Genomic DNA, 23,529 nt, shown 5'->3' on the forward strand with positions numbered 1-23,529 from the left:
TCTTTGTTACGCATGGACAGCAATGGAGTAGACATCAATGGATGGGATAATTTCTGTCTTCTCTGATAAATTACATTTTCTGATATTTGCTACACTGCAGAAAGTAATGTAAACTCGTAAGAGCTTACTCAGCAAGATTTACAAAGTGAGCAGTTAAGCGTCAGAGATAAGAAAGGTGACAGAATTGAGCCTGGGCTGTGTAGAATTGACTAAGTTAAATAATCATACAACACCAGGTTATAGTCCAACAGATTTATTTGTAAGCACTAGCTTTTGGAGCGCTGCTTCTTCATCAGGTGGTTGTAGAGGACAAGAGTGTAGGACACAGAATTTATAGCAAAAGTTTACAGTGCGACACAACTGAAATTATATTGAAAAAGATCTGGATTGTTTGTTAAGTCTCTCATCTTTTAGAATGGGTATGTTGGTTTCAAAATCATTCTAAAAGATGAGACACTTAACAAACAATCCATGTTTTTTTCAATATATAATTTCAGTTACATCACACTGTAAGCTTTCGCTATAAATTCTGTGTCTAATCATCTTATACTCCACAACCACCTGATGAAGGAGCAGTTCTCCGAAAGCTAGTGCCTCCAAATAAATCCATTAGACTAGAACCTGGTGTTGCGTGATTTGTAAATTTGAATTCTCCAGTCCAACACCGACACCTCCAAATCATGACTAGAATTGATTAACCCCTGCCAGTGCAGACAGCAGAACAAAAGGAATGGTTTCAGAAACTCAAAGCTTGGCAATTAAATATTGATCAGTCCTTCAGATCCTGATTACCCTCCAGGAGTAAGTTGCTGGAAGGATCCTTTATCTGAACATCCAAGAACCAAAATGCTCCGAAATCCGAAAGTTTTTTGTGAAGTTTTTTTCTCATTAACAAGGTTGTTTGGCAAGTAAACAGTTAAGGAGCAGGAGAATCGATGTTTCGGGCATAAGCCCTTCTTCAAGAATGAGGAGGGTGTGCCAAGCAGGCTAAGATAAAAGGTAGGGAGGAGGGACTTGGGGGGGGGGGCTTTGTGAATGCGATAGGTGGAAGGAGGTTAAGGTGAGGGTGATAGGCTGGAGAGGGGGTGGGGGCGGAGAGGTCGGGAAGAAGATTGCAGGTCAAGAAGGCAGTGCTGAGTCCGAGGGTTGGGACTGAGAAAAGGTGGGGGGAGGGGAAATGAGGAAGCTGGAGAAATCTGCATTCATCTCTTGTGGTTGGAGGATTCCTAGGCGGAAGATGAGGCGCTCTTCTTCCAGGTGTTGTGTTGCCATGGTCTGGCGATGGAGGAGGCCAAGGACCTGTATGTCCTTGGCGAAGTGGGAGGGGAAGTGAAAGTGTTCAGCCACGGGGCGGTTGGGTTGGTTGGTGCGGATGTCCCAAAGGTGTTCTCTGAAACGTTCCGCAAGTAGGCGGCCTGTCTCCCCAATGTAGAGGAGGCTACATCGTGTGCAGCAGATGCAATAAACGATGTGTGTGGAGGTGCAGGTGAATTTGTGACGGATATGGAAGGATCCCTTGGGGCCTTGGAGGGAAGTGAGGGGAGAGGTGTGGGCGCAAGTTTTGCATTTCTTGCGGTTGCAGGGGAAGGTGCCGGGAGTGGAGGTTGGGTTGGTGGGGGGTGTGGACCTGACGAGGGAGTTGCAGAGGGAGTGGTCTTTCCGGAATGCTGATAGGGGAGGGGAGGGAAATATATCCTTGGTGGTGGGGTCTGTTTGGAGGTGGCGGAAATGACAAAGGATGATACGATTTATCTGGAGGTTGGTGGGGTGGTAGGTGAGGACCAGTGGGGCTCTGTCCTGGTGGTGATTGGAGGGGCGGGGTTCAAGGGCGGAGGAGCGGGAAGTGGAGGAGATGCGGTGGAGAGCATCGTCAACCACGTCTGAGGGGAAGTTGCGATCTTTGAAGAAGGAGGCCATCTGGGTTGTTCGGTATTGGAATTGGTCCTCCTGGGAGCAGATGCGGCGGAGGCGAAGGAATTGGAAATATGGGATGGCGTTTTTACATAGGGCAGGGTGGGAGGAGGTGTAATCGAGGTAGCTGAGGGAGTCGGTCGGTTTATAGTAAATGGCACACCGATCTTCACATTGCTGAGGCTAAACGCCAGCTCGCGGACACCTCCCCCTACTACCCCCTTGACCATGACCCCACCTCCCACCACCAAACCATCATCTCCCAGACCATCCATAATCTCATCACCTCAGGGGATCTCCCATCCACTGCCTCCAACCTCATAGTCCCACAACCCCGCACCACCCGTTTCTACCTCCTGCCCAAAATCCACAAACCTGACTGCCCCGGCCGATCCATTGTCTCAGCCTGCTCCTGCCCCACCGAACTCATCTCTGCATACCTCGACACTGTCCTGTCCCCCTTAGTCCAAGAACTACCCACCTACGTTTGGGACACCACCCACGCCCTCCACCTCCTCCATGATTTTCGCTTCCCCGGCCCCCAACGCCTTATCTTCACCAGGGACATCCAGTCAGTATACACCTCCATCCCCCATCATGAAGGCCTCAAAGCCCTCCGCTTCTTCCTTTCCCGCCGAAACAACCAGTACCCTTCCACTGTCACCCTCCTTCGACTGACTGAACTGGTCCTCACTCTGAACAACTTCTCTTTCCAATCCTCCCACTTCCTCCAAACCAAAGGAGTAGCCATGGGCACCTGCACGGGCCCCAGCTATGCCTGCCTCTTCATCGGATATGTAGAACAGTCCATCTTCCGCAGCTACACTGGCACCAACCCCACCTTTTTCTCCGCTACATCGATGACTGTATCGGCGCTACCTCGTGCTCCCACGAGGAGGTTGAACAGTTCATCCACTTTACTAACACCTTCCATCCTGACCTCAAATTTACCTGGACTGTCTCAGACTCCTCCCTCCCCTTCCTAGACCTCTCCATTTCTATCTCGGGCGACCGACTCAACACGGACATTTACTGTAAACCGACCGACTCCCACAGCTACCTAGATTACACCTCCTCCCACCTGGCCCCCTATAAAAACGTCACCCCGTATTCCCAATTCCTTCGCCTCCGCTGCATCTGCTCCCAGGAGGACCAATTCCAATACCGAACAACCCAGATGGCCTCCTTCTTCAAAAATCGCAATTTCCCCCCAGACGTGGTTGACGATGCTCTCCACTGCATCTCCTCCACTTCCCGCTCCTCTGCCCTTGAACCCCGCCACTCCAATCACCACCAGGACAGAACCCAACTGGTCCTCACCTACCACCCCACCAACCTCCAGATACATCGTATCATCCTTTGTCATTTCCGCCACCTCCAAACAGATCCCACCACCAAGGATATATTTCCCTTCCCTCCGCTATCAGCGTTCCGAAAGGCCACTCCTTCTGAGACTCCCTCGTCAGGTCCACACCCCCCACCAACCCAACCTCCACCCTCCCCTGCAACCGTAAGAAATGCAAAACTTGCGCCCACACCTCTCCCCTCATTTCCCTCCAAGGCCCCAAGGGATCCTTCCATATCCGACACAAATTCACCTGCACCTCCACACACATCATTTACTGCATCCGCTGCACCCAATGTGGCCTCCTTTATATTGGGGAGACAGGCCGCCTACTTGCGGAACGTTTCAGAGAACACCTCTGGGACACCCAGACCAACCATCCCAACCGCCCCGTGGCTGAACACTTTAACTCCCTCTCCCACTCCACCAAGGACATGCAGGTCCTTGGCCTCCTCCATCGCCAGACCCTGGCCACACGATGCCTGGAGGAAGAGCGCCTCATCTTCCGCCTAGGAACCCTCCAACCACAAGGGATGAATGCAGATTTCTCCAGCTTCCTCATTTCCCCTCCCCCCACCTTTTCTCAGTCCCAACCCTCGGACTCAGCACCGCCTTCTTGACCTGCAATCTTCTTCCCGACCTCTCCGCCCCCACCCCCTCTCCGGCCTACCACCCTCACCTTAACCTCCTTCCACCTATCGCATTCCCAATGCCCCTCCCCCAAGTCCCTCCTCCCTACCTTTTATCTTAACCTGCTTGGCACACCCTCCTCATTCCTGAAGAAGGGCTTATGCCCGAAACATCGATTCTCCTGTTCCTTGGCTGCTGCCTTACCTGCTGCACTTTTCCAGCAACACATTTTTCAGCTCTGATCTCCAGCATCTGCAGTCCTCACTTTCTCCAAGTAAACAGTTAACCCAAGTTGACACCCACTTGATGTGTGTCACTCAGATCCGATGGTGGGGGTGTTGGGGGGGTTGGGGTGGGGTGCGTTGAGGGGGAACATGGCCAAACAAGTTCTTACTTAGAAATCTGCTTCTCCGGTAAGATTTTTACAAATTTCACCATTAAACTGTTACTATTCTGAAAACCGAAAAATTCTGAATTCTAAAAAGCAACTGGTCCTGAGCATTTTGGATAAAGGATTTCTACTTGTAATAGAAATACAAAATACATTCTCCCCCACTGCTCAGCATTATACAATTTATAGTATCATCCAGCTTCTCTTTCACAAATATTATTGGTGAAACTCTACCTGAAAGTTGCAACTCCATATTACTGTTTGTGAGAGTTGCATTTACTCTGCCCGTTGAGGTGTTATAACTCGTAACGGTCAACGTCATGGGCTGTTTCTTTCCTTTGTAATTATAAGACCCCTTCCAAATATAATGCGGGGCAAAGACATCATCTGGAACTGAAAATTGAAAGCATTTTAGTGACTGAATCAGAAACTCAACAGTTTGCATGTACAACTTACTGAAATTAATGACACAGCATGAAATCAGAAAACAGAATGATAGTTGCCAAATATTATGTTAGAACTAAATATTATGTCAACATTTAATGTTCAGTTCTATTAAAGTGAATGTTGATTACAAATGACCAATGCAATATGACTTGTTTTAGTCCCGACCACATTCAATGCCCCCTCATTTTTAAAAATTCAACGTGAAGCACATTGTGCACAATCGTAATGAAAATGATTTAATTTCGAAATAGATTTTGTGCTAGTATGCTCCTCTTTTCCTTATAGCAAGGAAAACCAATAATGTTAAAGTATACATCTCCCCATATTTTGAAGGAATAAGCATTGTCAGGTCAAGCAAACCTTGGAAATTAAATTCCCTAGACACCAATTAGATGAGACAGAGCCCTCAAAGACTACAAAGATAGCAGGAAAGAACTCAGACAAGGAATTAGAATGGCTAAAAAGGGCCATGAAATGTCTTTGGCAAACAGCATTTAGGAAAATCCCGAGGCATTTTATGCATATATAAGGAGTAAGAGGGGAGCGAGGGAAAGGGTAGGTCAGCAATGTGATGAGGTAGATGAAGTGGGTGAGATCCTTAATGAATACTGTGCATCAGTATTCACAAAGGAGATGGACCTGGTGGATGGTGAGTCTCAGGAGGTCTCTGTTGATATTCTAGGACATGCCATGATTAAAACAGGGGTCGTGTTGGGTATTTTGAATAGCATGAAGGTAGACAAGTCCCTGGGACCTGATGGGCTTTATCCCAGAATGCTGAGGGAAATTGCTCGGGCCTTGTATGAAATTTTTGTATCCATTTTAGTCACAACTGAGTTCTCAGCAGAATGGAGAAATGCCTAATGCTGTTCCTTTATTTAAGAAGGGCAATTGGGAAAATCGGGAAAATTTCAGACGTAATGTTACTGCTAGGGAAATTATCGAAGAAGATTCTTTGGGATAGAATTTACCCACATTTGGAAAAATATAGACTTAGTTACGATAGGCAGCATGGCTTTGTGCGGGGAAGATTGTGTTTCAAAAACTTGATTGAGTTTTTTGAAGAAGCGACAATTATTGATGAGGGCAAGGCAGTAAATGTTGTCCACATGAAGGCCTTTAACATGATCGGCTGATTCAAAATATGAAGTCACATGGCATCCATGGTGAGCTGGCAAGATGGATGCAGAAGTGACTTAGTCATAGAAGACCAAGAGTAATGGTGGAAGGGTGTTTCTCTGACTGGAGACCTGTCACCAATGGTGTTCCATAAGGATCACATCTGGGACCCCTATTGTTTGTAATATACATAAGTGATTTGGAGAAGAATGTAGGTGGCCTGACAAGTAAGTTTGCAAATGACACAAAGAGTGGATGAACTACAGATAGTGAATAGGATTGCCAGATGATACAGTAGGATATAAATAGTTTGGAGACTTGGGTAGAAAAATGGCATGAAGCAAGCATCATGTGTCGGCATAGACTTGGCGGACTGAAGGGCCTGTACCTGTGCTGTTTGCTTTTTTTTGTTTTTATTATTACTATTCTTATTATGGCCACAATGTGACACGTATCAGACCAGAAAATAATAACTGCAATCCAACTCTTTTTTCTGAAAATAAGAATGCCACAAAAAGTTAAAATGTAATAGTCCCATGCATACAAGTGGATAACCAAGTTTTAATAAAATGGGCCTACCATTCAGTTTAGGGCTTGGGGTTCCAATTGATGGCCTGTTACTCTTCTCTGATCTCTTTGAACCAGCTGTGAAAACCAATAGTAAGAAAGTTTAACAAATCTCTTTATTCATATGTCAGTAATTTCCATGGGAGTTATCTGGACTTCTGGTATAACTTTGGTGGAACATCAGCAGTTATTGAGTTGAAATGTAGTCAATGACTAAGTCAGAAGTTTTTCCAAGATGTTAAAGTTATGTCAGGTAACTAGGGAACATTTGCATAAATGTTACCACATTGCGCAATATCAAATTTTGCAAAGCTAAATGTCTGTGTCTAGGTTTTGCACTGCATCTACACTGCAGAACAAGAACATCTCTTGAATAGCCACTCTAATCAAGTCTCTATTTGTATCTGCCACCTTTAGATTTCCTATCAAAAACTTGCAGCAACCATCTCTTAGTCAATTGTGGAAAATGACTGAGCACCAATGTAATTATTTAAATGAACCTGAATCCAAAATATTGGCTGGAGTTAAAAGTTGTATTTGTAATGGATGGAGTCCTGTTCCATGCACTCCATTTACTTACATTAGTTTATATCTGTTTAAAATCAAAAATGAAATTCCCAGTGAACATAGACATTTTTTTCATACCGTTAAAATATTTATTTACGAGCAGTTGTAAATTATTGCAGCATGGACAATCCACATAACTTCAAAGTTATTTGCATCCGATTGTACCCACCCCATTCTATGTGCCCATCAATAGTCTACTCTCCATTGATTGCATTTCCAAGTCTTGTATCATCTATAAACGTATTCTACCTAAATTGAGGTAATTTACATATAAAATGAGAATAAGCTGTCATAGATCGCAGAGGAACTCACTTCATACACATTCATGTGTTTTAGTTCATAGATACAATAACATCATAACAATATCATGCTTCCTGCATTATTGTTTTGTGACTTTGTAATCTTAAACATTAGCTTCAGTTAGCTATATTAATACTAATGAACCATAATTGTTTACAGCATGGTTGATATTTGTTGTACATTACCTAAACCCACTTCTGACTTTCAGTCAGAAAAAACATTTTCTCACCATTACTCTTTGTTTCTTCTCTATTTGCCATGTATACATCAAAATCATCATCACGTTAATAAGATATTTTATTTTCTAGATACATCTATTAAGTGGCACTTTGTCAGTTGTCTGAAAGTTCACTATACAATTAACAACCATATTGTTACTTCATCAAATGCTGACCATGGGCCACAAGTGTCGCAAAATAATAGAGCAAATTTTGTTGTAACCTGCATCTGATAAACCAGTAAAAATTATATATCCAAATTTCAAGAAGTTTACTGTATTATCATAATATCCACAATGTCAGAGTGGATAGCTGAGGGCTTTCTGCCAATAAGTTTTTATTTAAGACAAAGTTGTATTATTTTTTAAGTCATGTATGTTGTAAATGAAGGAGAACAATGTACACTCCATGCAGGACAATTCTATTACTTATAAGACCATAAGACATAAGACACAGGAGCAGAAATTAGTCCATTCAGCCCATCAAATCTGCTCCACCATTCAATCATGGCTAATAAGTTCATCAACCTCATTTTCCTGATTTTTCCCTGTAACCCTTGATCTCCGTGGTACTCAAGAACCTATCTATTTCGGTCTTAAATATACTCAATGACTTGGCCTCCACAGCACTTCGGTGGCAATGAATTCCATCGATTCCCAACTCTCTGGCTGAAGAAGTTTCTCCTTATCTCCATTCAAAAAGGTCTTCCCTTTACTCTAAGGCTGTGAGCTGTCCCACATTTCTGATGAAGGGCTTATGCCCGAAACATTGACTCTCCTGTCCCTCAGTTGCTGCCTGGCCTGTTGTGCTTTACCAGCACCACACTTTCCAATAGTATTCTGTAAGTTTCAATTGGATCCCGTCTCATCCTTCCAAATTCCATCGAGTATAGTCCCAGAGTTCTCAAACTTTCCTGACATGTTAAGTTTTTCATTCCTGGGACCATTTTCATGAACCTCCTTTGAAACCACTCCAGGGTCAATACATTCTTCCTGAGATATGGGGCCCAAAACTCCAAATATAGTCTAAACAGAACATAATAGATCCTCAGAAATACATTTCTGTTTTTATATTCAAGTCCTTTCAAAATAAATGTCATCATTTCATTTGTCTTCCTAACCACTAACTGAACCTACAAGTTTACCTTGAGACAATCCTGATCTAGGACTCCCAAGTCTCTCTGCACGTCAGACTTTTGAATTTTCTCCCCACTTAGAAATTAGTCCATGCTTTTATTCTTCTTACCAAAGTGTGTGACCTTATACTTTCCTACATTGTACTCCATCTGCCATTTCTTTATCCATTCTCCTAACCTGTCCAAATCCTTCTGCAGCCTCCCTGCCTCCACAGAAACTTCCTGTCCCTCTACCTATCTTTGTAGTACCTGCAAATATGGCCAGAATGGCCTCATTTCCTTCATCTAGATCGTTAATAAATAAAGTGAAAAGTTGTGACCCCAACACTGAAACTTGCAGAACGCCACTTGTTACCGGCTGCCATCCTGAGAAAGACCCTTTCATCCCCACTCTCTGCTTTCTGCCAGACAGCCAAGCTTCTATCCATGCTAGTACCTTGCCTTTAATACCATGTGCCCTTATCTTACTCGGCAGTCTCCTATGTGGCACTTTGTCAAAGGCCTTCTGGAAGTCCAGGTAGTTAACATTGTTATGGACTAGGCCAGACCACTCAAAAGATTCTTGAGCAGGCAAACCAGACCATAACTTTGCAATTTGTTTTGGTAAGTGTACAGTGAAAATTACCCAGAGTAAGATAGCTAGGTTAATTACTAGGTTTTAAAACAGACAGAAATTCATTCACAAAATTACACAATGAAACACAATGAACAGAATAAAGAACCCCTACAGAACTGCCTATTCAAACTAGACTTAATTATGCTGTTCTGAATATACACAACAGTCCCAATAAGCAAACCACCATAAAAACAGTACAAATGGAACAGATGCTTACAGGTTGAAGTTGGAAGGGCAGAGAGAGAGAGAGAGAGAGACAGAGAGAGAGAGAGCCTGTTTCCATACTGCTGAACTCCCAACTCGCTCTGGACCGAACTGCTCAGCTACAGAGCTAACCACTCCCCTTTTATTATACAGGTCACTTCTAAAACATCACCACTTTGGCCTGAAGTCTCATCTGTTTACATTTAAACAAAAAGGCCTCTCAATACTCTTTAATCTCTGTACCAAACCAGTTTAAGCAGAACCAGGAGCTGATATATGACCCCTCTGAATAAAAACAAGGACACAGTACCTTTGAGAAAAAAAATAGCTTTCAGACAAAAAGGATCAGCTTTGTGTCAACATCCATTGGCTCTCCTTGATCGAACCAGCCCACTACCTCTTCAAAGAACTCTAGCAAATTTGTCAGGCGTGACACTCCCCTTGATGAAATCATGCTGACTTTGTCCTATTTTACCATACACTTCCAAGTATTCAGAAATCTCATCTGTCACAATGGACACCAAACTCTTACCCATGACCCAGGCTAAGCTAATCAGCATGTAATTTTCCATATTTTGCCTTACTCCCTTTTTAAACAGGGGTATCATGTTAGTGATCTTGCAGACTTTTGGGACCCTCCCTGATTCCAGTGATTCCTGAAAGGTCACTACTAATGCATCCGCTATCTCTTCAGATTTCTACCTTAGAACTCTGGGGTGTAGTCCATCTGGTCCAGGTTATTTATCCACCTTCAGGCCATTCAATTTTTCTAACACCTTCTCCTTGGTGATGGCTACCATACTCAGCTCTGTCTTCTCACTGTCTTGAATTTTTTAGGATATTACTCGTGTCTTCCACCATGAAGACTGAATCAAAGTAACTACTTGGTTCCTCCGCCATTTCCTTGTTCCCAACTACTATTTCTCCAATGCCATTTTGCAGGGGTCCAATATCCACTTTTGTCCTTTATATATGTAAAGAAACTCTTATAGTCTTTATTTATATTACTGACTAGCTTACCCTTGTATTTAATCTTCTCCTTCCTTTTTTTTGTTGTCCTCTGTTGGTCTTTGTAAGCATCCCAACCCTCTGGTTTCCTACTGCCTTACATTATATGCTATCCCTGACCTCCCTAGTCAGCCATGGATGCCTCATCCTCCCTGTATTATGCTGTTTTTTCCCTAAGGATGAATCTTTTTACTTAGTGCATCTTTTACATTAATTATATGGATCTTTTGATTATCCCGAATATTTGATTAATGGGCACACTCATGGTCCCATAAGTGCTGGTTAATAAAAAGTTTGCTGGAATTAAATTCATGTGTTTTACTCGGTAGATGCAATAATGTCATAAAAATATCAGGATTCCTGCATCATACTAGTGACCTTGTAAGCTTAAGAATTAGCTTCAGCCAGCTATATTTACGCCAGTGAAGCATTACTGTTTATATCATGGTTGATATTTGTTTTATCTTACTTGCAAGAAAACATTTAGATCATAAATAGACCAAAATTTGACTATGACTCAGCATACTATGTCATTTTCACACTTAAGCAAGAACCGTTTATGAATCTAAAGTGGCATCAGAAATTATGACTGACACACGTAAGACTGAAAATTGCAAGCATTTGTTCTCACTTTCCAGACATCTATTCCTGTAATTTTCAACAAAAGCTTTGAGCTTATGGCACTTGAGCGATTACTGAAAATGATAGGTCTAAACTGGTGGCTTTTAAAGAAACGTCTCACCATGACAGATGGGTGATTTTCCTGTCCATGTTCCATCAGACCGGCACGCTCTATGTTCTGATCCTCCAGCTAAGAAGAATCCAGGTTGACAGGTGTACAGCAATACATAACCCAGTGAAGGAAGATCCATCCCAACTACATTGGTATGGGCAGGTGTTTCTGGCTGTTTGCAGTTGTGTGCTGCAATTACATATGAATTAGGATGAAAACAGTAGCGACAAACAGAAAAAATAATAAATAGCACTTATTCCAATCAAAATCTTTTCTTTACAGCTTTCTGCAAAGAGTTTCAAATCATCTCAAAGTAAACAAAATTAGTGGTAATAAGAATATTTATTGATTATGACTGACTAATATTCACCTGGTGGTGGGTTACTGTTTGTACATTTGAATTCATCAATAAAAATAAAAATTGCACAAGGTGTATCACAGGTCACTGATCAACTCCCAATTGTTTTACATCTCTGACAAAGTTGAATTCCATTCCTTGGAATATCAGTGACAAACTTCAGAAAAATAACCATCAAGAAGAAAACTGAAAAAAAAGGGTCTGTAATAATATTTCTGAACAGGTTGATTAGAAAAATAGGTTAAAATTAAAAAAAAGGGAGGAAATGACGATGGAATCACTCAACAGGACATAAGGATAAATAGAGATCCAGGAGTGTAAGGTTATTTCTTGTTATCAGCATTTAAATGAGAATTAAACAAGGAAAATTGAAAAGGAAGAGAAACATATCTTTCACCTCACTTTTATTGATTCTTCTTCTACATTGGTATTAAGACCGTAAGAAAGAAGAATCACCTTGAGCCTGTTCTGCCATTCAATAGGATCATGGCAAGTCTAACATTCCTCATATCCACTTTTGACCTTTACTCCATTACTCTGCATTTCCGCACTGATCGAGAATCTACCAAACTGAGCCTAAAATATACACACGTTCCCTGCTCCCACAGCTCTCTGTCGCAATGAGTTCCAAAGAGTCTCAACCCTCTGAGAGAAGAAATTCCTCCGTATCTCATTCATAAACAGGTATCCTTTTGTACTGAGACTACGACCCCTGGTCTTACATTCTTCCATGAAGGGAAACATTTTCTCAGCATTTACCCTTTTATGAATCATATGTGTTTCAATGATAACAGCTCTTCAGTAAGGACAGTCCAATTCTTTATTCACAAGATAATCCTTCCACACCAGGGATTATCCTCGTGAGCTTCCTCTGAACTGCCTCCAATGACACAATACCTTTCCTTAAATAAGGATGCAAATGCTGTTCACAGTACAGCAGATGTATTTTCACCAGCACTTTGTACTGTTGCAGTAAGACTTCGTTACTCTTACAGGGAGAAAGTGAGGACTGCAGATGCTGGAAAAAAGTACAGCAGGTCAGGCAGCGTCCAAGGAGCAGAATTGACGTTTCAGGCATGCTGCCTGACCTGCTGTGCTTTTCCAGTGCCACACTCTTGACTTACCTACTCTTACACTCCAACATCCTTGAAATAAGGGCCAACTTTCCATTAGCCTTCCTGATTATCTGCTGGATGTGTGTGCTAGCTTTCTGTGTTTCAAATACAAGTGCCCCCAGTCTCTTTGTGTTGCAGCTTTCTGCAGTTTTTCTCTATCCAAGTAATATTCTGCTCTTTTGTTCTCCCTTCCAAAATGAACAATCTCATGTTTTCTCATATTGTATTCTATTTGCCCACTTAAGCTATTGATATCTCTCTACAACCTGTCTCCTCTCCACAACTTGCCTTTCCACCTGTTTTCATTTTGTCTGCAAATTTGACTACAGTACATTCGCTTCCTTTCTCAAGGTTATTTATGTACACTGTAAACAGTTTTGGTCATACAGTCGTAGAGGCATATAGCAAGGGAACAGACCCTTCAGTCCAACTTGTCCATGCTGAAGAAGTTTTGCAAACTAAACGATTCCCTCTTGACTCATTTGGCCCATAACCCTCTAAACCTTTCCTATTCACGTAGCTGTCCAAATGTCTTTGAAATGTTATAACTGTGCCAGCGTCTATCACGTCCTCTGGTAGTTCATTTCACATATGAACCACCAACAGTATGAAAAAGTTACCCCTCAGGTCCCTTCTCAAACTTTCGCCTCTCACCTTTAAAATATGTCCCCTATTTTTACTTCCCCACCTTAGGAAAAGACCTTTGCTAATCACCTTATCTGTGCACCTCATAATTTTAAAAATCACCTTCTCAACCTCCTGCACCCCATTGAACAAAGTTTCAGCCTATCCAGTCTCTCATAATTTTAAATGCTCTGCGATTACAACCTTTATAATAGACTCTAACATTTTACCAGTAACAGATATTAAACTACCTGGGCTATGGATACATGCTTTTGTTTCCCTCCATTTCTGAATTAAAATATCATATTTTATAGTTTTGCAATTTTTTGGAACTCTTCCAGAATCTAGTTAAAATCACACAACTCCAGGTTATAGTCTGATAGTTTTACTTGGAAGCAATAGCTTTCAGAGCACTGCTCCTTCAGGTTGACAACCACCTAATGAAGGAGCAGTGCTCTGAAAGCTAGTGCTTACAAATAAACCTGTTGGACTATAACCTGGTGTTGTGTGATTTTTAACTTTGTATACCCAGTCCAACACCAGCACCTCCAAGTCATGACTTCCAGAATCTAAGTATTCTTGGAAGAATATCCCTCAGCTACATCCTATAATATATGAGGATGCCTTCCTTCAGGTTCAGGGAACTTTGTGATATTTAGCCCCATTAGATTCCTTTGCATTGTTTCTCCAGTGATGACTTTTGCATTTATTTTTTCTCCTCCTTTTTCCCCTTGAATAATGTGTAATTTCAGAATGTTAATGGTGTCTTTAACACTGAAGACTGATGCAAAGTATTTATTCAAATCCTCTGCCACTTCCTGGTTCCCTGATGTTATTTTCCCTGCCTCATTCTTTCATGGGCCTTTTTTGCCTTTGACCTTTCTTAAAATACATTTAAAGAAACTCTTGTTGTGTATCTTGATATTCATTTTAACTTTGGATGGCTGAAAAAGCATTGGTAATAAATGTTGACCCAGCCAATGATCACCAAATAAATAAGATAGCAAACAACTCCATTTTGCCTGATTTTCCTTTCTTCCCTCCCTCTCTATTCTGTTGTAATTAACAATCCTCTTTCTGGACTCATCTTCTGTTCTAGCTCACACTTGTTATCTATCCCTAGTTTTATTTGAACTGAGTGGATTGCTGGTTAAGAGTTAATCACTTTGCTGTTGGTTTGGATTTACAATCCAGGCCAGGCCAGTCCAGACCAGGTATGGATGGCACACTTCTTCCTCTAAAGGACATCGGTGAAATATTGGATTTTTTTATGACAGTCCTGATGACAATTACTAATATTAGCTTTCAATTCTAGATTTTATTTATATTAAATATCTCCTCTCTGGCATTTTTGTCCCCAGAAAATTTATAGAGTCATAGTACAGCACGGAAACAGATCCTTCAGTCCAACTCATCCATGCCAACCAGACATTCTAAATTAATCCAGTCCTATTTGCCAGCATTTGGCCCTTATCCATCTAAACACTTCTTATTCATATACCTATCCAGATGTCTTTTAAATGCTGTAATTTGAATTTGTATTTGCAGAACAGTATTTGCAGATACATTCCTTTTTGTTCAAAAAGTGCAAAATCTGTAGGCAATCAATCCATGTGACATTTTATAAATGCCTACTTTGGAAATAGAACCAGTCTGACTCAAGTTCGAAATACAAACAGACTCTAACCTCAGACCTGCAATGCATTGTCTGAGATGTCACTTTTTTTATTAAACCTTAAGAATGTGACTTGAAAGAAGTTCTGAGATTTACATATTAATAAATCGAAACCTGCAACCATTTTAAGAGAGGAAGGACTTCACAGCAATCTAAGTTTGTTCAATATATCATATCAGTTGCACAACACTATGATGTTGTGCGATAAATTCTATGTCTTATGATCCTGCCCCACTAGCTACTTGACGTAGGAGCACCACTCTGAAAGCTAGTGGTTCCAAATAAATCTGTTGGACTATAACCTAGTGTAGTGTGATTTTAACTTTGTCCAGCCTTCAACACTGCCTCTGGCAACTCATTCCATACAGGCACCATCCTCTGTGTGAAAAAGTTGCCCCTTAGGTTTTTTTTTAACCTTTCACTTTTCACCAATCTGGACCTTTTGGATTACTCTGGATTGTTAGCTCTGCAAAATTTCTGGTATGCCATTTTCTGCCCGACAGTCCAATGACACCAGGTTATACTTCAACAAAATTAGTTCAAATCACAAGGTTTTTGAGCACTGCTCCCTCATCAGGTGAAGTCACTTCATGGCCAGGAATGGCTCATGATTAGGTGATGCCAGAATCAGACATAAGTAGAGCTATAGAGGCATAGAAGCACAGAAAATAGAAGTAGCATTAGGACATTTTGCCCTTCCGGCCTGCACTCCCATTAAATATAAGAATGGCTGATCATACAGCTCAGCACTCTGTTCCCACTATCTCCCCATACCCTTTGATCCCTTTATTCCTGAGAACTATATCTGACTCCTTCTTGAAACAATCAATGTTTTGGCCTCAACTTTCTGTGGCAGATATTTCTGCAGATTCACTACTCTCTGGGTGAAGAAATTTCTTCTTATTTCAGGGAGGATAGGTAATTGATGCAGCCACTTTGCTAATGATGCAGTGAGAGAACTCATGAGGCCTTGTGGTGAAAATCCCTCCAAAACACTCACTCAAAGCAATTTGGACTTGGCTAAAATAATGTAAGATTCATCCCGTGGATGGAATCTTGAAAGGGTCTGTGTGATGTGGCTCTGGCAAGATTTGCAGTAGAATTAAATGAGAAATCAAGTGAGACCAATCTTGATACCAGGAGTATGTTTACTCCACCTTTTATGCTTTTCATAAGATGTGTGGCAAATTTCTCAGTATGACTTGCACTTGACAGTCCACTTGCAGGAAGCTTCCGCACTGGTAACTATCATTGTTACAATGTTTCAGCAAGGACATGTGCACTCAGGGTCATGCACCCAGCTCATGGACTGGACCAGGCTGTACCTCAGAGATATATGCTCACCGTCACGGTGCAAACTTGCTTTCAGATTGGGTGCTCTCAGCATCATAGTCTGGTATTGCTTTAGACTACCTTTTTGTGCTTTACCCTTTCTACCAGAGAACCAAGTCTCACATTACTTCTGTCTTTGCCTTCCCATTTAGTCTAGACACAAAGCTAGGTAGCCTGTCACTGTTAACAGCTTACCTCAGTCAAGCATATAGCCTTTGATCAGACAGTCTTAACACTGTCAGTCAAGGGTAGCCACCAATATGAGTCAAGGGGCTTGCAATTAGCTCACTTGCTCCAATTCAAAATAATAGATTAGGATCTATTACATACACCCAAGAGACCAAATAGTGCCTCTGGTTATCATGCTGACCAGAAGACAGCATTTCTGACACTGCAACCCATATTTGGCACTAAGTGGAATGCATGCCTAAATTTTTGCATTTTAGAGTGACAATTGAAGTGATGACATTCTGACTCATTGAGAAGAATCCTGCTGATTGAAGTACAGCTTATACTTCTGTGCCACGAAAATGAATTGTTGAATATTTGCTCATTCATTCAGAATGCTTCTATTGAGATTGTTAATCCACTTTGTCAATTCAGTAGCTTGTCAGTAAAGAATAGGAGCATTATTCAATTTTATTATTAAGACTAATAATTGAGATTCATTTGAATACCTCATGTTCGTAAGATTAGACAGAATTTATCAAATGCTTTGGAAGTAATTTGAACTGCAAATAATAGTTGAGGACAGACAAGATGCAAACATTTTTAAAATCTCAAGGTTTGTAGCCAACCTGTACCCTCAACTGATATAGGAATGGCTCGATATCAAACATATTTTCAGAAGGAAGGCTGTCCATTTAAATACTGTGTTGGGGTTATGCACCTCGGATCTCACTTATCTTTCCGAATTCACCAGGCTGAACCTTGGGAAACCTCACATGAAGGGAGGCAAGGTTTAATTTATGGAAATATTAAGTGTCTTCCCAACACTATTTGTGGGTCAAGAATTATGGGAACACCACCTTCCTGCTCTGTCTGCCATTTGGCTTCATTCCCTCTCCTCCACCTAATGACTCTCATGACTAGATCGAGACTGCATTCCCTCACCTGTTCACAAGAATCATGGGCTGGAATGCAACCGGGATCAAAGATCCAATGCCATGCTCTTATGCCCATTGGGATTGGGTTCCATCTTCACAAGATCTGGACACCTCCAATCCATACTAACACTTATCCAGTTGCAGATTTCCCACCTGGGATGTGGCAACGTCCAAAACATTGCCATCCAACAGCAAGTCAAATCAATCCATCAAGTTGGTTTCTGGGCAGAAAGGCTGCCAGAATATAAAAATATACACTTTGCAATTTGAAGTGGTCTTGAAGGGCACAAAAAGGTAATTATTAGAGTGGAAAGAAGTTGTGTGGAGGCTCAATATCAGCAAAGTTTCAATGAATTGAAAGGCTTATCTTTTAAGTGATTTTTCTTTAAGGATAGTTACAGCAGTTTTGTTTTGTTTAGTCATAACTTAAGGTCATGCCCGTAGAGGAAAGCCAACCAGACCTGTCATGTCTTTCCTTTTGCACATTATATCCCATGAAGCCTTATAAGCTTTTGAAAATCCATTTTATTTCAAGTTCTGCATAATCTCTGATCCTCCCAGATAATGAAACAAACCCCTGGCATATTCAAACCATGTCCTCGCCATTGCCACTCCCGTGGGCAACATAGTTCCTTAACCTTTCTTTTCCTCAACTCTATCTAGCCCCAGCAGCAACAACATTGTTAGGTCACTTGGAATATCTGATCATCAGTTATCTATCACTGGAGAAGCATTGTGTAAAAAATAATTAATAATTTTACTCAATGTAAAAATGTCAGCAGGTTCTGACGTTCACTAAATAATTTGTTTTGAAACTGAATTAATTACAGTATTTAAGCCAAAATAGTGCTGAATTAAAATCTTAAGAGAAATAAAAGTTGACTTATTCACTCCAAGACTAAAGACAACAAATCTTTTCTTAACTGTAGAATTTAAGAATCCTACATTTATTACAAATACCTAGTTCTCTTTCCATCATAACTTCAGACAACCCCTGCAGGATTATTTTCAATCTGTTATATGAAAATAAACTTAATGAAACAATGAAACAAAGCCTTTAGGTACGCAAGGGCTAAATGACAGTATTATGAAAAAAAAACATGATCAGTGCCATATGCAGATTGGATTTTCAAATGCTAAATATGATAACATTTGAATCTGATAAGGATTACATAAATTTCCCATCGTTTCCCTTATTCAACTGAACTGCACTTGTAGTCATCAGTCATAAAAGATACTCTGCAATTTTATATTATCCAGACAAAATTGGTCTGTAACAAGCAGAAGCTGTCATGTATGTCACACTTCGTTACCAATCATACTTAAGGATTAATTTACATACGTATGCATTCTGGTTGAATTCCACTCCAGGTGAGGTCCGGAAGACAAATCCGAGTAGTAGATCCTTGCAGTAAATGTCCCTTCTTACAGTGAAATTGCACAACACTTCCCACCTGCAAAGAAAAGGTTGAAAAACTGAGACCAGTTATTAGCAATGTTAATTCTACACTTATCTTTTAATTGATGACTGTGCAGTATTTAGCAAGCAGTTCTACACCTTTTGCAATTGGACAGTATTCAAGGTTAGGATGCAAAGGCTAATATAATAATGTTTTGTTTTAATCATTCCTGGCTGACACAAAGCAGCTAATGCATTTTATAAGTTAAGAAAATGGCTTTCAAACTTGCATCAATTTGTAGCATTTATTACCCCAATTTTGTCACAGTTCACGACTTAGTACAGTATTGGGAGTCTTCCAATGTTCTTTGTTCTATGTTTCCAGTGTGCTTTCACAATAAAAGCAATGTCAGAGATGCATTGTTCTACATAAATTGAACATAGATGTTTCAAAGCAGCAAATTTACAGTGAAAGCTTTAATATTCCAGTATAAAATGAATTTCAATATAACAATATTTTCAAAATAATTACTTTCTGGAAAAGGAGCACATTTCAGCCAGGCTTTGTAAGGTCAAAAGATTTACTTTATTTCTCGAAATGGAAACAGTTCAATGATTGAAAAATCTTTCTGCAAAAAGAACTGAACCAGATTTGCAACTCGCTAACATGTTAGAATATACAAGTGTTGACAAGAAATGCTGCTGCTAAAATATTGAAAGAAAGGGTACTGTGCCATTTTTATAAACCTAATCACCAGTCAGTGCTGGAAGAAAGGCACAGGAACATATCGCTCATTGGGTCTTGGAACCTTTATTGTGTTAAAGCACGTTGTTGTTGCTGGCTGTTGATTAATTAATAAAGATTGAAAAATGATCAGTTTCAGTCAAACCCAAACAAATACATTCATAAAGTATTGTATCTTATCAGAATATTAGTAGGAAGCATTAGGTCAACAATTATGTGATCTTGATGGCTATTGGCTGATGTCATATAAAATGATTATTTTTCTGATATCGCTAATTCATTCCCATTAAATAGTAGGGTAAGTGACTGCAATGGTAGAATTACCAAACTGTCCTTTGATTTCCTGTTTTATCAATGTCAGGTCTGAAGATAGACAACTTCAGTTTGGACTATGGAAGAATTAAACTTACTCTAAATATTTGACAAATAATCTTTTGATATTTGCTGCAGGCTAACTGAGCTCCAAAATGGGAGATTTGTCATCTTTGTACTTCAGGATGTTTTATTCCTGAACTTCATGCTCTTGTTTTCTGCTTTGGAAGGGTTGGAGGGTGGAGCTGAAAGAAATCCATCCTGCAAACTGCAAATGAATGGTTGGTCCAACTCAAAATCCAAATCCTGTTGCACAGAATCATCGGGTGGAATTTACAGCTGAAAATTGGGTGGACAGGACCTCCACATGAATGTGAAACAGAGTGTGATGACACCAAGTTAGCCATAAGAAGACATTATACCAGTCTCCAAAATTGTGAAAAGGGAGTGATGCAGACATCTTCAGCCTGTTTCTCATTGTGGAATTGCTAATTAGCAATCTATTGAACTTGTTCAGCCAATTGTCTGAAATTGGTCATTACCTGCACCATTTCTCAGGGATCACTCAAGAAAATGCTTTGGGAGGGTGTTATAGCACTTACAAACAGGTAAACAAGGGCAGGAAAGGAAGGCTGAATGGAGCAGCAGATTCTGCTGATGGAAGTGGGTGTATCTGCAAATTTTCAGACTCATTTTTGAGCAATAAAAAGCACAGCAGTATTCAGACAATGTGCTGCCTTCAAACTTGTAGCCTTAATCAGTTTCCTGCTTTGGGAATTACCCCTCTACAATCCCAGATGGGCATTTATCCCTCCTTTGTGCATCCAATTGGCCCTCCTTCCCAATCAGTCATCGAATGAACAGTTGAGCTGAGACACTAGGGCAAGGAGCAAACTGACCATTCTCTTTCAGTTTTGCTTCCAGAAAATAAAAAAAATCCTTTTCATCTTTTAAATCCAAAATGATAACCCAGTATATACATGTTGGAAGAATTGATTTTTAAATTACTGTTGCGATTCATTAATGACTGAAAATATCACTTGTGAACTTGCCTATTCTTTTTCATGTTAAGCCTGTCACATCAATGCAGTATGCCACATAATCCTTTATTCTATTAAGGAAGAAAAGTCTGATGACTAAAATTTGTATTTCAATCATGATGAACTCAATGAATGCTGAAAAAAGGATGATAACTTTGCCCTTTTGAGTTCCCTATTTATCACTGGCAAAACAATAGGAATGGTATGATGTGACTAAAATAAGACACAGCAGCCAGTTTGCTCAAGCACTTAAATCTGAGGATCTCTCAAAATGTTCTCTATTTACAATCTAACATTTTTCAATGCTTAAATCTACTGAGTTGCAGGCTTATAACAGTATACTAGTTCTTCCAACAATGTATACTTGGCACCTCATGGGACATTCATGTAATGTTTAACTGCAACCGAAATCAAGTTATGTAGCAAATTGGCTCAACTTACAATTGGTTTTGAAATATTTCTTGAAAAAGGAAAGGTCTTGTACCTATTAGCCAGCCTAATGGAATGCGTATCTGTGTCGACCTGAGCCAAGGACCTGATCAAACTTTTTTGAATGGCCTGGTAACATTTACTGTCAAAACTCTCATATTAAAAATACAAGAGAAAAACTGATACCTATACAATCATTTTCCATCGTCATCTCCCAACCTCATGATAGAGGCAAAAATAGCCAAAAATGATATTCGCAGATTAAAAAGCCCAGATGTTTGCACCATTGGGACATATCTGAAGCCTTTCAAAATTCATAGATGGAGCACAATTCTATAATTCCTACCCCCATTCACAGTGCCCCCTGTTTTTTCTGGTGGCTTAGGACCAGGGTGTAAGTACTACATCCACATTCTGCTCTCTTGACTGAGCTCGGTCCATTGCAGAGGTAAGCGTCTCCGCATCAGTGATTCACTGCCAGGTTAGTTTCTTCATGATGATGTGATTTGATTTATTATTGTCATATGTACCAAGGTACAGTGAAAAGTATTGTTTTGCTTGCTAACCAGACAAACCATACCTTACATAAGTACATTAGGGCAATAGAACACAATGCTGAATATAATGTTATCGTTATAGAGAAGATGCAGAGCGGTATAGGCAACCACAGTATGATTTTTGGAACTATTTGAAAGGTGAGTTCAAATTGTCTTCCTTAAATAATCCATGTAAAATTATATCCTCACCCAAATCCATGCCACCCATACCTTCCATCCTGACTTATGACCTTTCCTTGGCATTTCAATCAATATAAACTATGTACAGTCAACATTTGTGATACTGTTCAGAAAATTAAACATTCTTTTATAAATATTCTTTTGAAGAAAACCCTGCTGTTCACACAACCTAATATTATTGTCAAATAACAGGTCATTGAATTCTCAATAATAGAGGCTTTAAAATCTGCACTTATTTCAATCCTGTGCAAATAAATATTGACACATTGATTAAAAATAAGGTCACAAAAAGAACAAATGATTATAAAAGCATAAATGCATTAATCAAGGAAAGTCAATAGACTTACTAAGCTATCAAAACAGGTCCTCCAGAGAAAAAAATTTTCATGGGTCCAGGTTCTCAGTCAAGTGCATATAGTGAGGGTTAGGAATTAAGTGTTTCAGTGGAACTAGATTACTACTGACTAGATCGATAAATCTGTTGAAGGAGAGCTTGTCTTCAACTTGTTGATTTAGACTAATTCTGACTTTTCATTTTCAGGTAAGAAAATGGTTAAAATGAAACAATATTAGGGTACAATTTCTCCTAATTCCATGATTTTTCCAGCTAATGCTTTAACCTTGCCTAAAAAAAGCTTATATAGGTTCTATTCATCTTAGAATGAAAATTGGTGTAAATCACCTTGTACAAATTATTCTTTAAGCACTTGAGTAGAATCTCTATTCATAGCTTCTAAATTCAGCAGTATTATAAAATGGGAATGTGCTATAATTAGATATGACAACTTTACCTTTAAGATTGTGACAAGTTGAACACTGATCAGTTGAGTTATACCTTTGAGTTGCTAACTCAGCCAAATCAAGACACTTAAATCTTGTTAATTGATATAAGCTAATTAGAAAGGTTATTATCCATGTAAGCATTAATGATGAATATAAAACATTATTTTAGGGCTTGTAAAGGACACAGCTTAAAGTAGCACATCATTCTTGTAATACTCTGATTTTCGGTATATCCATCACAGATAAAGTAATTACTTTTAACATAATTAATCTGGATATTTTTCTTCCAATTACTACCAAAGGCTAACATGGACATGTGGTGCTTTACATATATCAGCAGCATCCCCAAATATATTCCAAGTTACAAAGTACATAGATGTTGTCTTGGGATATCATAGTTGATGCACTATAAGTATTGTAATTCTGTTGATTTGAGCAAAAGTTTGTATTCATTTTGTTTGTCACAAACTATTGACTTAAAAATAAATTATTGACCAATAGGTTATTTGTCAGACAATTACAAAAATAAATTGTGCTAGGTAAAATATTCCCTTCTCTTTCAATTGACATATTGACAATCATAAGCCTACAAAAGCAAAATAAACTATTTTTATGAATTTATTTCTATGGTGTAACTCAATTAAATTTGCCTAAAAATTAACACAGTGGATAAGGAAAGTTTA

General features: G+C 39.9%; 1 protein-coding gene across 3 annotated transcripts in view; it reads right to left on the minus strand.

Moving 5' to 3' along the window:
• csmd3b (CUB and Sushi multiple domains 3b) overlaps window positions 1-23,529 on the minus strand; it is a 1,935,846-nt gene that overhangs the window by 13,161 nt on the left and 1,899,156 nt on the right. For all 3 annotated transcript variants that reach the window (XM_087986040.1, XM_087986041.1, XM_087986039.1), the window contains 4 exons: window positions 18,744-18,855; window positions 11,201-11,380; window positions 6,423-6,488; window positions 4,512-4,670 (listed from right to left, as the gene is read on the minus strand). In XM_087986040.1, the coding sequence (XP_087842166.1) occupies window positions 4,512-4,670; window positions 6,423-6,488; window positions 11,201-11,380; window positions 18,744-18,855 (517 nt within the window). The remainder of the gene's footprint in view (window positions 1-4,511; window positions 4,671-6,422; window positions 6,489-11,200; window positions 11,381-18,743; window positions 18,856-23,529) is intronic.

This window comes from Chiloscyllium plagiosum, unplaced genomic scaffold (assembly GCF_037043375.1).
Source record: "Chiloscyllium plagiosum isolate Xiang-an unplaced genomic scaffold, Cpla_swu_hap1 HiC_scaffold_4, whole genome shotgun sequence".
Classification (NCBI taxonomy): domain Eukaryota; kingdom Metazoa; phylum Chordata; class Chondrichthyes; order Orectolobiformes; family Hemiscylliidae; genus Chiloscyllium; species Chiloscyllium plagiosum.